Source organism: Corythoichthys intestinalis, chromosome 11, assembly GCF_030265065.1.
Source record: "Corythoichthys intestinalis isolate RoL2023-P3 chromosome 11, ASM3026506v1, whole genome shotgun sequence".
NCBI lineage: Eukaryota > Metazoa > Chordata > Actinopteri > Syngnathiformes > Syngnathidae > Corythoichthys > Corythoichthys intestinalis.
Genome location: NC_080405.1, coordinates 46798606 through 46812704, shown reverse-complemented (window position 1 = coordinate 46812704; position 14099 = coordinate 46798606). Strand labels below are relative to the sequence as shown.

At 37.7% G+C, this 14099-nt stretch overlaps 1 protein-coding gene across 4 annotated transcripts in view; it reads left to right on the top strand.

Annotated features, from left to right (window-relative positions):
* The first annotated feature begins 1080 nt into the window (after positions 1-1080).
* Positions 1081-14099, top strand: part of ldb2a (LIM domain binding 2a) — a 205154-nt gene continuing 192135 nt past the window's right edge. For all 4 annotated transcript variants that reach the window (XM_057849581.1, XM_057849580.1, XM_057849579.1 and 1 more), the window contains exon 1: positions 1081-1349. In XM_057849581.1, coding sequence (XP_057705564.1) covers positions 1218-1349 — 132 coding nt within the window. In that variant the 5' untranslated portion in view covers positions 1081-1217. The remainder of the gene's footprint in view (positions 1350-14099) is intronic.

Below are 14099 nucleotides of genomic sequence, written 5' to 3'. Positions count from 1 at the left end.
TCGGACGCCGATCGATCAGGACATCTCTAGTTATTGCTGTTTTTGTTAACTGTTATTTTGCAAATCATTGAAAAAAATGCAATTTTGAATGAAAATCAGTGTTTGTATATGTTATATAAATAACTGTGCTAAAACAGTTTTCTTTGCATTTCAGTAGTTTAAGAGGTTTGACCCGCCCCCCCCCCCCCCCAAAAAAAATGAAAGAAAAAAATTAATGAATAAATAAAATTTCTGGCTCCGTGGCGACCTTCACATCGGGTAGTTCCAAAAAAATCAATGAAAAATAGCTTTCACTTGCATTTTTTTGAGTTCCACATTTATTTTTGCATTCAAAAACATTTTTTTTAATTGAAGCGACTTTTTTTATTGAAAATATATATTTTGATTGAAGCATTTTTTTTTTTTTACTGAAGCACCTTTTTTTTTGACACAAATCTACCTCCATATGGCTCTACCCAGGGGATACTATTTTTGACTGGGGTAACTACATTAGCACGACACTGGCGGGCGTACCATAATCACTGGTTGACGATCTTGGCGAAAAGTATTGCTTAAGCAGCCTGATTTAGAATTCCCCTCAAGGATAATGGGAAACAAAAAAACCCTCATTGTCAACATATTATTATAAATACTCTTGTAAGTTAATTTTAATGCTGACACTTCGTTTTGGGGTCATCGGCATGTTGTGCCCCCCCGCCCCAAAAGTCAAACTCCGCCTATTCCTTCACCTGCCGCACATTGCAATAGCTTGTCGACAGACACCTCACCCATCTATAGTTGAGTAAATAAACGGACTTACGATGAAGTAAGTAACTGGCCCCTCCCCCCCACCCCTTGAACAAGGCACACGTGAACTTTGCAGGAGTGCAGAAGTCAAGAGGAAATCTTCTCCAGTTTTGGAGGAAGGGGGGGGGGGGGGTCTCTGCAGGAAACGACCCCCCCTCTCCTGCGCACACTCCTCCACATCTGCCCCCTCCCCCTCACTCTCTTCCTCCTCCTCCCTCCTCCTCCTCTTGGTTTCTTCCTCGCGCGAGCAGCCCGGCCAACTTGCAGAGTGCCGCTCAGCCTCGACCGCGCGGCTGCAGCTTAACGCCGGGGGTCCCTGCAGAGGAGCGCCCGCCAGCCCGCCCGCCTCCATGTGCGAGTCCGCCGTGTGCTGAGATCGCGGTAGCCCCCCCTTACCCCTGCCCCCCTTCCACCGAGCCGCCGAACCGACCATGTCCAACCCTAACCACGACCCCTTCTACTCGTCCCCCTTCGGACCCTTCTACCGGAGACACTCGCCCTACATGGTGCAGCCCGAGTACCGGATCTATGAGATGAACAAGCGGCTCCAGACGCGCACCGAGGTGAGTGAGCCGGCGTGCCCGGTCAGTGAGCTCTATGCTACGGCTTGATGTTGGTGGAAGCACCGGTGGACGGTGGCTGTCCAGAGATGGAGGAGTCAAAGTGCGATGTTCAAGTGTGACACTGGGGTGTTTTGTGCTGCGTTCAAGGACACAATTGGTTGAGTTAATTAGTTAACTGTCGGATGCCTAAATGTAATAATATGCAATAATACTAGTTGTTCCCATTTATTAAGTTTCCTGTGAAAATTGAGCCGAATAATTTTATATCATTTCCTATTCTAAGGCGGGAATTCTGAGTGCATAGTTTTATGGAGGCAAACGTTGATGCGTTCAAGTACTTAATTAGATAAATGATGCACCTGACCCAACCCCCCAAAAGTTTGGTAAGGAATTTAATTCCATTACGCGTACTGTCATGTAAGTTTTTCAGGTTTTTGCAACTTTCCCATTAGAATTCCACTTTTTCAACCGTGTGAATGTATGAATGTTGAATTTGAAGGTTTGTGTTGGGGTGTCATTCACTTGTGTACAATTAGATTCAAGATGCACCTGAGTCAAGTAAAACATTTTTTTTTGGGAACAAATATTAGCTTTATAGTAGTCAGTAATGCAAATTTGTCGTTTTTTTTCTTTGTATATATAAACTGCAGCATGTGTGAAGTTTTATGGTAACATAGTGTAAAAAGTTTTATTTTGTTTGACTCTTACTTTAGTTTTAATACTACACGGTAAAAGTAGTTAGTTTTCTAAATATTGCTGTATAAACTTCCACAATGTTGCTAAATTTTACTTTGGACTGTCACTATAGATACATACTGTGGACTAGTATGTACAAGATTTTATTTTTTAATTTTTATTTTTTTGATAATTATTTAGTTTTTTCTACTAATTTGCTATATTTTCAGAAAGCAGTGATGCTGTGTTAATAGGGTAATAATTTAAAATTATGTATGTGTTGGCTTCAAGATGCACCTGAGTTCAGTGGAAAGTCAATCTGAAAGACATTTTAATTAAAAAAAAAAAAAAAAATATGACTCTAACCCTTAAAAATTGTTCTTTTCCATTCATTACTTTTTCTACAATATTTCATAACTTGTCAAACTTTTTACATTTAATTTTGTACCTAAAAACTGTTCTTTTCTTAAAACCCACAATGTCCACTACAACAATCCAGCTGCATTTTAATATTTTTGCTGTGTGCAGGAATTCTGAGTTTTAAAACTGCAACCACTGCCATTTTTAAGGGGTTAAACCCAATTAGTTTAATTTTTTTTTTTTTTTTTGACTGCAATCAAGTATCAAAGACTATTTTGCAACACAACGTGCAATTAAAAGACACATTTCCCACATGCAGCGTATTCATTTCCATGTATTTACATGTACTACAAAACCCATGCATGTTTTATGTATTTTTGCTCTCTTTAAAACTTGATAGAAGCTCATGCAGACCAATTCTTTCAACCGCCCATCAGAAATTATTAATTATATGAATGTTTTGGTCATTCTTTGTAAACTTCTTTGAATTATTTTAGGGATGTAAGTATGTAAATGTTACAAAAAGAATGTCCAGTGGGAAATGATTGAATTTGATTTGCATATGGCTTAATTTTTGTTTTTTTTTAATGTAATATTTGTTACAGTTGGAGGCTATTTGTGTGGGGTGAATACTGTATATAGCAGAATTTAAAGGGGTTTTAAACATTTTTGGGGTAAACTCAATTTTAAAGCCAAGCAGCAGCAGCAGCTTGCAGATGGTGACTTTTTTTTTTTTTTCCTTAAGAGGAACTTAAAGCCGAGCGAGGCGGTGAGTTGTAGCTGCGTGATGCATTATTCATATATATCGTCAAGCGCTCTGTCCAAGCCCCCACCTCGCGAGACCCCCGCACAAATCTAGCGCTCGCATAGTGCGATAAAACATGCTTGTGTGTGTGTGGACAATCTAATGAGATGTATGTGAAATACTGCCTTTACAAAGATAATGCAGGAGTTTGATTGGCACCTGTCAGAAAGGCTGCGTCAGCCACTTAGAAATGAATGCCCCCGCAAAGAAAAAAGACTTTTTTTTTTCACCATCATGAAAGAATGGTTTGAAACCATAATTAGCTATGTTATAGACACCATCCAGGGTTTTTCATGGGCTCAAAATTCGAAGGTAATTTGTGAATGATGAGTCGCATTGAGAGTTTTTACAGGCTGAAGATTTTTCAAGTCGCCACTCAGGTTATTCTTGTTCTTGTAGACAATAATTTTGAAATCCTACTCTGCAGTCATTCGTTTACCGCTTGTTTTGAAACTTGCTAGCTATGTAGTACCGTATTGGCTCGAATATAAGACTGTGTTTTTTGCATTGAAATAAGACTGAAAAAGTGTGGGTCGTCTTATAGGGTTAGGGTTACCAGATATCATTGAAGCGAATGCTGAACTTGAGGAGTAATGTCATTGTGAGTCATCCAAAGTCTTTCCAAACAGCTACTCGAGTCATCTAGTGAAAATTTCATTAAAAAAATAAAAATAAAAAAAAGTAAATATATATATATATATATATATTTAATATCGCAATATTATATCGCAAACCCCGCAAAAATCGCAGCAAGTTTTTTTTCAATATCGTTCAGGCCTAGTAGATACACTGTGGCAACAGTGAATATGACATAACTCATTTCACATGACTGAATCCAGCTATTCCCTGTTTAGACCAACATAAGTTTTTGTTTGAGCTAATGTTTTTTTAATGCATTCATAATTTACCGTATTGGCCCGAATATAAGACGGTGTTTTTTGCATTGACATAAGACTATAAAAGAGGGGGTCATCTTATATTCGCGGTCTAGACATTATACCCATTTACGACGCTAGATGGCGCCATATATCATTGAAGCGATGTTCTGTCATGACGGATCTCAGCTACTCTCCCCATTCACGACGCGAGATGGCGCCAGGTATCATTGAAGCGATGTTCTGTCATTACAGATCTCAGCCACTCTCAAGTTTAACCAGTTTGCATTATTTTATTGCAATGATTTTTCCTTATTCAGATTTGTTTCAAGACTACAGTTAGACCTCTCTTTGATGGTTAATGCAGTTATTGCAATTTTGTTGTTTTATCACAATAGATTGGTATATTGACATTTCAAAAACCAGAAGCCATTCATTTACAAATGTGATTGCACTTTAGTTTACATATTTAAATGGTCAGATATTAAGATTTGAATGAGGCAAAATAACATGCTTTTTCTCTCAAAAAGTCTTGTTTCAAAGTAACTTGAGTCTTGAAAAAGAGGGGTCGTCTTATAATCTGGGCTGTATTTTTTTTTGTATAAGGGCTGATTAATTTAATGCAAAATTATAGTTACCCAGTAGAAAGCAGCCTTCTGTAGGTTAGGAATTTGCAAGTAGAGGACATACGCGCACAGCTCATGGATTTATCGGTGCCTGTTTTGCATGTAGGTTACGGGTTATCCAGTAGAGGGCAGCCTGTAGTAGCACATAAGTGCTTGTTCTGTAACGTATTTACCATAGAATTCACAATTAGTTGACGGGAATCTGGGTGCGGGGTCACTCCGTAAGCGGCCTATTTTCAAAAACGTAAAATTTAAATATTTTCAAAACCAAAGCCGCTAGTGACCTAAAGCCAAAACGGGCACCTCCCTTTGGCATATATGTGTCTCCATAAGCAGTGGCATCAAAAAATTCAAAAGTCGTTCCTTCATAAAATCCAGATTATTTTTTTTATATAGGTATAACAAAACAAAATGGCTATAAAATTCTCATTTTACCATAGATGCACAAAAATTACCAAATGCAGTGATAATCAGAGATATTTTCAGGATCAATAGCAATATTTAACATATAAGATTTTTCTTTTTATTTAGTGCAATTTTGACAGAAGTTTTCAACAGCTAATAAATTACTCATTTTTCACATCAGAAACTTAATACTTGAGGAAAGCATGCAAAATTTTACTCAACAATCACAACTTAAGTTGAATTCCGATGGCACTATTGCCTCAGCATGTTTTTAGATTGAAATGTTACACAAAATAAAGCACGTAGAAGCAGATTTTTTTTTTTTCCCCAGAAATATCTAAATTACTAGTTTTTTTTGCCAAGAAACTGGCAGTTGAGCGAAAATGACCTGATTATTTGAATGTAAAGTCACGCTATTGTGTATGGATACAAAATCCAACATGGCGGCCATCACAAAACAGAGCTTTTTGAGTTGAAAATTATTGTAAATAAATACGTAAATTCAGAATATTTATTGTCATTGTTACAAAAAGCACAACGAAACTTTGTTTGGAGCATCCAAACAGCTAAGTTGAAGTGTGAAACCCATATAATAAATACCCTTAAGTACCAAGTGTAAACATTGACACAGTATTAGACATAAGTACAAAAAAGACTCAACAGCAGCATAAAGTCATGTCAGTGCTAAAGTGCAGAGCAAAAATATACCTGACAGTTATGAATCAGTGCAAAACCAGATGAGGTAACCAAGTATATCAATCAAGTGTATAATCAAGTATTTCTTCTGAAATCCTGGAATTTCTATAGATATGAACGTAAAAAAAAGTCTAGATTCTTGGTTAAAAGCAGAAAAACGGTCAGTTATCATTCATTTTACGTAAATATTTCAAGCTACAGTTACATTAATTTTTTTCCCATTTATTTAATGTTTTTTTCACAACTTTCCGTAGTGCATGCATGGTGCTATTTTATATAATAATTACCTTGAATCCTCGACCAAATCACTCTTGAGACACGCCTGCCTGCTTGTATGCTGTAAAACTTTCGTCCTGTTTCTACCTAAATCCGGCATTACAACGCAGCGTATGTTTGGCCCCCGACAGGAAGCCGTGGCGCAATGTCCGTAGGAGCTGTCTCGTCAACTGATAATGAAGTCTATGTATTTCCAATACATACGTATTATTCTTTACAAATCCCGTGAATGAGTGTTCATGTTTTTTGACTAAATACGGGAAACATTCTAAGATGGGTGCTGAAAACGTGCTGAGAACAATTTTGTCTTGTATTGCTGAGTCAAAGCAGTAAACTTTTTCAGCTGGTAGGATTTTTTTTAGGCGGGATTTAAAGAGGAATTTGCCGATATCTGAGTTCCCTTGGTTTCTCGATAGCAGTGTACATTGTTACAGTGGAATGTATTGATTCATAATACTTGAGTGGTACCCATGACATGTGCGCCGTGTCCTTTTTAGCCAATCGTATCGCAGAATGGCTTGTCTTGCCTAGAACTTGAGTTGGATTCATCAGCTGCTCACACCACCATGGGTCACCTTATATCTCTAATTCAAGATTTCTGGTACAGAAAGGACAACTGGCTGAAAATCGCTATGGTTGCGACGGAAGTATTTTGATCTCAGAAACATGGCTTAATGGTAACCCTCGGGTGGCATAATGAGCGTCTGACTTCATTGATGCTCCTTCTCACGCAGAAATAGAAACTGCTGAACCCACTTGAATGCTGTTGGTTAGCAAAACGACAGCGCGTAAACACTTTTGAATTTAAGTGTGGAGTCTCAACAAGTTCCCTTTACAGAAATGATTCCACTACAAGTAATATTTGTTTGTATAGTTTGTCCGCTTTTTTTTATGGTCTTGTTTTACATTATTTCTCCATTTTATTACCTTTTATAAGAAAGTGTTTTTCATGATAAGCTTTTTTTGATGCTCTTCTTTTTAAAAAAATTTTTTAGAGGCTGAAGGCCTGTCAAGTCACTACTCAGGTTGTTATTGTTGTTCTTGTGGACACGAACTTTGAAAACCTACTCCTACGTCAATCATGAACCGTTTGTCTTGAAACCTGGTAGCTATGTAGCATGAGCCAGTGTCTATCAATCCTCAGAAATTCCTTTAAATTGTATTTTGTGATGAGTAAACTAGAGAGTGTCAAGATGGATGTTGAAAAGTATGTACATTTAAAATCATGTCTACTAGACATGTGCCAATTACCGGTTTCAAGGTATACCATGGTATGAAAACGTCAAGGTTTCAAAACCGCAATTTTTTTTTTTTTTTTGTCATACTGTCCCTGAGATATTAGCTATTTTTTTAATGTCCCAAAAATGCATTGAGAAATCCCTCGCTTGTAACTGTCAGGTTCAACCCTCCCCCAACGGTCACTACACGATGTCTGGAGGAAGTGAAACTACTGAACTTTTTCCCCCTCAGAAGAAAACGAAATTGCTGGTATGGGAATACTTCGGCTACAGAAAAGTTGCGTAAGGCCGAAGCCTAGAGATGGACCAACCGACATGTAAAACATGGTTGGGAGGGTGGCTGCCTAAGGGTGTAACTGTACATGTAATGGTATTGAACCGTTTCGGTACGTGGTAGTCAGTTCGGAACGGACGCGTACCGAACAACTTTCTGACGTAATATAACCCTTACTTTTCGAGGCTGTGACTCGATCGGGTTACAGTTTCTTTGTGTTGATTATATTAACTCAGTCTTCTCTACTATAATGAGGATCAACATGGTAGGACTGTCTAGAAACGTCAATGGCACGACAACGTGGCCGCCGCGAGAACGCAGTGAAACGCGGGCGTTAGAGTCAGTCAGCCAATGCACATCAGTCGCAGTGCGGCCGCGTGTTAGATGCGGCTCAACGCAATGCACGCGAAAAGAACGACAGAGTTTATTATTTGACGCGGCCCTCCTGCGTCAATACTACTAGCTAGCAGACCGGGCAGACAGGAAGTCACTCGTGTAAAAATACGGTGGATCCGGTCGATTTTCAAACTAATATGCGATCGTAACCCACTTTTTGAGTCCATCAGATCTCCTGAGTGGTAGATCGGGGCACAGTTGACTTGTCTTTGTTGATTTATTGCTGTCTTCTCTGCTATAATAATAACTAACACGGCCCCGTGTTCAATACAAAACGCTCCTACCACAACAAAACAAGTAGGAACTAATATTCACATAGGAACTAAAGTTATACAACATAAAATATACAATACAAATGAATACTACATCACATTTGTAAAATGTAAACACATAATGAAATAATAGCTCATTTAAATAAAATAAATTGAAATGAGCTAAAACACCTGTAACTAAATAATAATACACACATCCTGCTTACACAATTAAATTTATGAATTTCTGTGTGGCGCTTTAACTTGAGAAAATCCACCAATAAAGCTTTTGAAAACCGTTCATAAGAAAAAAAATGTTTCATTGAGGCATTTCGTTTGTAAAATACATGTTAAAATCTTTGTCATGGGGATTGCTTTTCTCTTTAGCACAGGACTTTTTTTCTTCTTTCTTTCAGAAAGAAAGCTGACCAATGCGTGGGTTCTGAAAGGCAAATTGTTGTTGGATTATCTTTAAATACCCGCTACTTTTTGAGCAGAATTCTAGCTTTGTATAGGCTTATGTTCCTATTGTTGAAAGCACAAAAGTGTGTAAGAAAAAACTAGCACATTTATATTTTGCATTTTGTTTTTTTACTGTACCGAAAATGAACCGAACCGTGACCTCAAAACCGAGGTACGTACCGAACTGAGATTTTTGTGTACCGTTACACCCTTATGGCTGCCAAGGAGGCAATACCACCAATAAGATTTCACATTTCTGCAAAATTAAAGGTTAGTAAACACTGTCATAAACGTTTCCCCACTAGATAAGAGTTAACTCCAGTGTGTTTAGTGTGTCTAGCGGTGGTAAAATGTGTTTTTTTTTCTCTCTGGCAACAGTCTGTGTTGAGAAAGAGAGTGGGTGTATAATGTAAACATGATACGAGTCATTACACACATGCTTTTTATGTAAAACAATTCAGTTATTTTTGTTCTGATGGTAATGTTGAGCTGTGGCAGTGGGTTTAGGCTCACCTAAATGACTGCATTTATTTAAAAAATTATTTAGATTTAAAAAAAAAATAATTTTTTTTTACATTATACTTATGTTCCAGTTTGCGAGTATGTTTTGAAAAAATCCTGTTCAATGGAAAAAAGTTGTTTTCTGAATGTCATCCATTGAGACCTGCAATTTGGACATACAGTATATAAATTAAAACACTTATGTATTGTAAAAACTGTAATGTGAATATTTAGTTACGTGAATATATGAACGTGTATGAGGGTCTGTCACAATTTTTTTTCACATCTGCTCTATATAAATTTTTATTGTAATGGAAAACCGTCATAAATAATTTCCTCTTTTAATTTAAATAAATTTCAGAACTATAATCCACTATCACTTTCTTTTATAGTCTTTTATGTGCGATCTTTTGAACTAATATCAAACTAAAAATATTTCATGACACTTAATGCATTGCTAGTTTTAAAAGAAAAATTAGATAATTCTTGTTTTAATTTTAATTTAATGTAAAATAAACATTTCATAATGGTAGAAATTAATATCATGCTTTTTTTTTTTTTTTTTCAGTAAATTTAACTTAATAAAATCCAGTACTTTAAACTAAAAGCGATTCTAACCCCTTTGTTTTTCAACTTAAATATTATGTATTATGCAATTCAAAACATTTTATAAATACCGTATACCCGTAATTTTCGGACTATAAACCACTACTTTTTTCCCTCATTTTAAATCCTGCGGCTTATAGTCCAGTGCGGCTTATTTATTGATTTATTTGGGTTAATAGGTAACACTTTATTTGACAGTAGCATCATAAAACCGCCATAAGACCGTCATAATTATGACATGATTATGACACTATCATGGGAATTGATGAATGAATGAATGTTATTAAGTATCATCTGGAAAATGTTGTCACCAACACTCCATTTGTGTCCAGCTCAGATCTTATACATGTATTCAAAAGTAAGTTAATTTTACATCTGTCATAAGCATTTATTAATGCTCATCATGGTATAATGAGCATTAATCATAATTATGATGGTCTTATGACAATTTTATGGCGCCACTGTCAAATAAAGTGTTACCAAATACCACTTTATGAAACAACTGGGAGAGTAACTGAAGAAATAATTAGCACAGACCATGAATATTGATTGTTATTTACATCTGTAGCGCTGCAATTCATGCTAGGAAGCATGATGTACAACAACAGTGTTGACAGCAGGTGGTAACAGAGGTTGACTGTCTCCCCCAAGGGAGCAGTGATAGCCAAATGAAGCTTCTTGAAGCAATGAAGCTTTGCAGCCAATTGGTTCATGGTGGTTCATTTGGTCTTATGATGCCGCTGTCCAATAAAGTGTTACCGGTTAATATCTTTTGGTGTAAATATCCCATAATTCAGTGAGGACAGCTGCGGCTTATTGTCCAGTGCGGCTTATCTATGAACAAATGCTGTTTTCTTGTCAAATTTGGTTGGTGGCGGCTTATAGTCAGGTGCGCCTTATAGTCTAGAAATTACGGTACTTTTATGGGTGATTCTCTTTGATTATGATGGGTTAGCAACCATTTGGGGTTATATCGTGTCTCTTCCTGTCAGCTGAAATAGGCTCCAACACCCCCAAGAAATCCTATACAGTATTTAAACACAAAATATTATTCAATTTTAACCTTGTTGTGATCATGATTTTTCACTGATTGGCTTGCAGATGTTCCTCTAGTGCTTGATCACAGTGAGTCCCGTTGCTTGACCGGAGTTTTTTGTCCTTTCCCTGGCAGCAGACCGCTAGAGCATAACGCGTCACTTGTTAGCTGTTCCGTCATCTTCCGAGCGTCTCGAACCGGAGAAGGTGACCGACCTCGGCTCGACGCCACCTTGTGTGAAAGTCGACTCGAGTCCTGCTACCCTCGTCCTCTCCCCAGATAGAAACCCTCCCATTTGTCTTATTCATGAGCGCGTGTTTGAACGCGCTCGACTGCCGCTCACACTCAAGGACTTGACATTTGGAGGAGACTCGCATTCGCTCCCGAGAGGACGCAGTTTCTTGACGAGTATCGCTGGCGTCACCTCCGCGTGTCATTTCTTCTTCGTTTCCGTTAAACGCCTTCATCGGCGCCTCCCATATTACCTGTAGGAATGCTTTTTATTGAGTTAGGATGAGGTGTCCTTCATTCTGACCTTGTGGAGATGAGTTATTAGAGTTTTATGAAAAGTCTTCAAACTTTGGAGCCATGAGCCACCCTACAAGACAAACAATAATGTTTCATAGTTTTTGAATATCTGCTGCAAACACGGTGGCAGATGCTCAAACTCTGTCAGACAAATTTTGTTTTTGAAAGACACCTGGAATTGGACGACATGAGTGCTTCTTGAGGCAATTTGTGACAGACATGACCACGAAATTCCATGTTGCTTAGTGAAACTGGCTTTTGGGGCTACATTTTTCAATTGAGAAGTTGTTCTTCGAATTGTTTAACCATTTCATGCACAAAATATTTTTTTAAAACACTCTTTTAACTCACTGGCTGCCACTGACAGTGCTAGAAGTCCAATCGATTTTGAGTCCAGTCAAATGGATTGGACGCTTGTGCCGCCAATGGCACTGGTGCATGAGAATTCACAGTCAATCATCTTGTGAACCGCTTAGATTCGAGGGGGTGCTGGAGCCTATACCTGCCAACAACAGGCAGGGGGCAGGGTACACCCTGAACTGGTTGCCATGCGGTCGCAGGAATTCCCAGTCTTCCTGGTTTAAAGAGCAAATGAAGCTTTTTGGATTTTGGTGTAAATTTACAAATATAAACTTTGGACGAGTTCGTCAAAACGTCATTTTTAACGTGTAACTGCGAGGATACTTGGTGGTTTGTTTTTTTGAGCTCCGTTAATAGTCCCTTCCCGAACCCGGAAGTGTGACATAATTTCCTGAACGCAATGGAAGACTATCCACAGCGAGCATAGCAGCAGTACCGTATTGGCCCGCATATAAGACGGCCCTGATTTTAAGACGACCCCCTCTTTTTCAAGACCCAAGTTTGAAAAAAAGACTTTTTGAACACCAAATTAATTTTTATACAGAAAATAATTACAGTACATGTGAAACAAATGATTATAACAATATATTTGAATCAAATATTCAAATCTTTAATATCTGAACTAAAGTAACTAACTAACTAAAGTGCAATCACATTTGTAAATGAATGGCTTCTGGTTTTTGAAATGTAAATAAACCAATCTATTGTGATAAAACAACAAAATTGCAATAACTGCATTAACCATCAAAGAGAAGTCCAACTGTAACTGTAGTCTTGAAACAAATCTAAATAAGGAAATACATAGCAATTGAATAATGCAAACTGGTTACACTTGAGAGTAGCTGAGATCTGTCATGACAGAACATCGCTTCAATGATATCTGGCGCCATCTAGCGTTGTGAATGGGTATAATGTCTAGACCGCGAATATAAGATGACCCCCACTTTTGCAGTCTTATTTCAATGTAAAAAACACCGTCTTATATTCGGGCCAAAGAGGTATATATACGATATGAGTGATATTTTTACCGAAAGTAACCATTCAATCAGGATCGCTCTTTCATGACGCTAACGTTTGCAAAGGGAAAGATTATCGACAATCCCTACACGTCTGAACCTGAGGCGTCAGATGACGACGATTTACTCGGCACAGCAGACGCTGGCGATGACACTGGTTGGCACCTCAACACTTCACTAAAGGATGAGTGTTGGCCTATGGCTAGCATCATGATTTCTCTCTGAACCTTTCCATCCCCAGTAGGGGTGTAACGGTACACAAAAATCTCGGTTCGGTATTGAGGTCGCGGTTCGGTTCATTTTCTTTCTTTTTTTTTTTTTATTTTTTAAATTTTTTTTTATTTTTTTATTTTTTTTAAAACCTGTCCTGTTCAGCTGTTTGACACAGAGAATGGAAGTCTAAGTGCCCGGATTCTGAACAGTTTTAATGTTTCACATGGAGAGTCTGACATACTCCCATTGTGATCATTCAAAATACCTTTTATTATGACAAAGCAGCGAACAGCAAGGGATTATGGGGGGACAGAAGAAAAGAAATACAAGAGAAGAAAGAAAAGAAACACAAACAACAACAAGAAATACATTGAACATCTAAACTAGTTACTAATATGCTGGTGCTATCGTCAGCGAGATGTATTTCCGGTTTACACCATGTGGGGGCCAGTTGGCCAGTGAAAGAGGAGAATGGGGGTGGGGGTGTCTATAAGACTATAAGCTAAGTGATTGAAAGGTTCGGTTCATTTTCGGTACAGTAAAAAAACAAAATGCAAAATATAAATGTGCTCGTTGTTTGTTACACACTTTTGTGCTTTCAACAATAGGAACGTTAGCCTATACAAAGCTAGAATTCTGCTCAAAAAGTAGCGGGTATTTAGAGATAATCCAACAACAATTTGCCTTTCAGACCCCGCGTATTGGTCAGCTTTCTTTCTGAAAGAAAGAAGAAAAAAGAAGTCCTGTGCTAAAGAGAAAAGCAATCCCAATGACAAAGATTTTAATATGTATTTTACAAATGAAATGCCTCAATGATTTTTTTTCTTATGAACGGTTTTCAAAAGCTTTATTGGTGGATTTTCTCAAGTTAAAGCGCCACACAGAAATTAATACATTTAATTGTGTAAGCAGGATCTGTGTATTATTTTTATTATTTAATTACAGGTGTTTTAGCTCATCTCAATTTATTTTATTTAAATGGGCTATTATTTATTTTATTATGTGTCTATTATTACGTCAGAAACTCGTTCGGTACGCGTCCGTTCCGAACCGACCACCAAGTACCGAAACGGTTCAGTACGAATACATGTACCGTTACACCGTTAATATCTAGGGAAATTCCCGTGTAAGGTGACGCGTGATTTACTTGC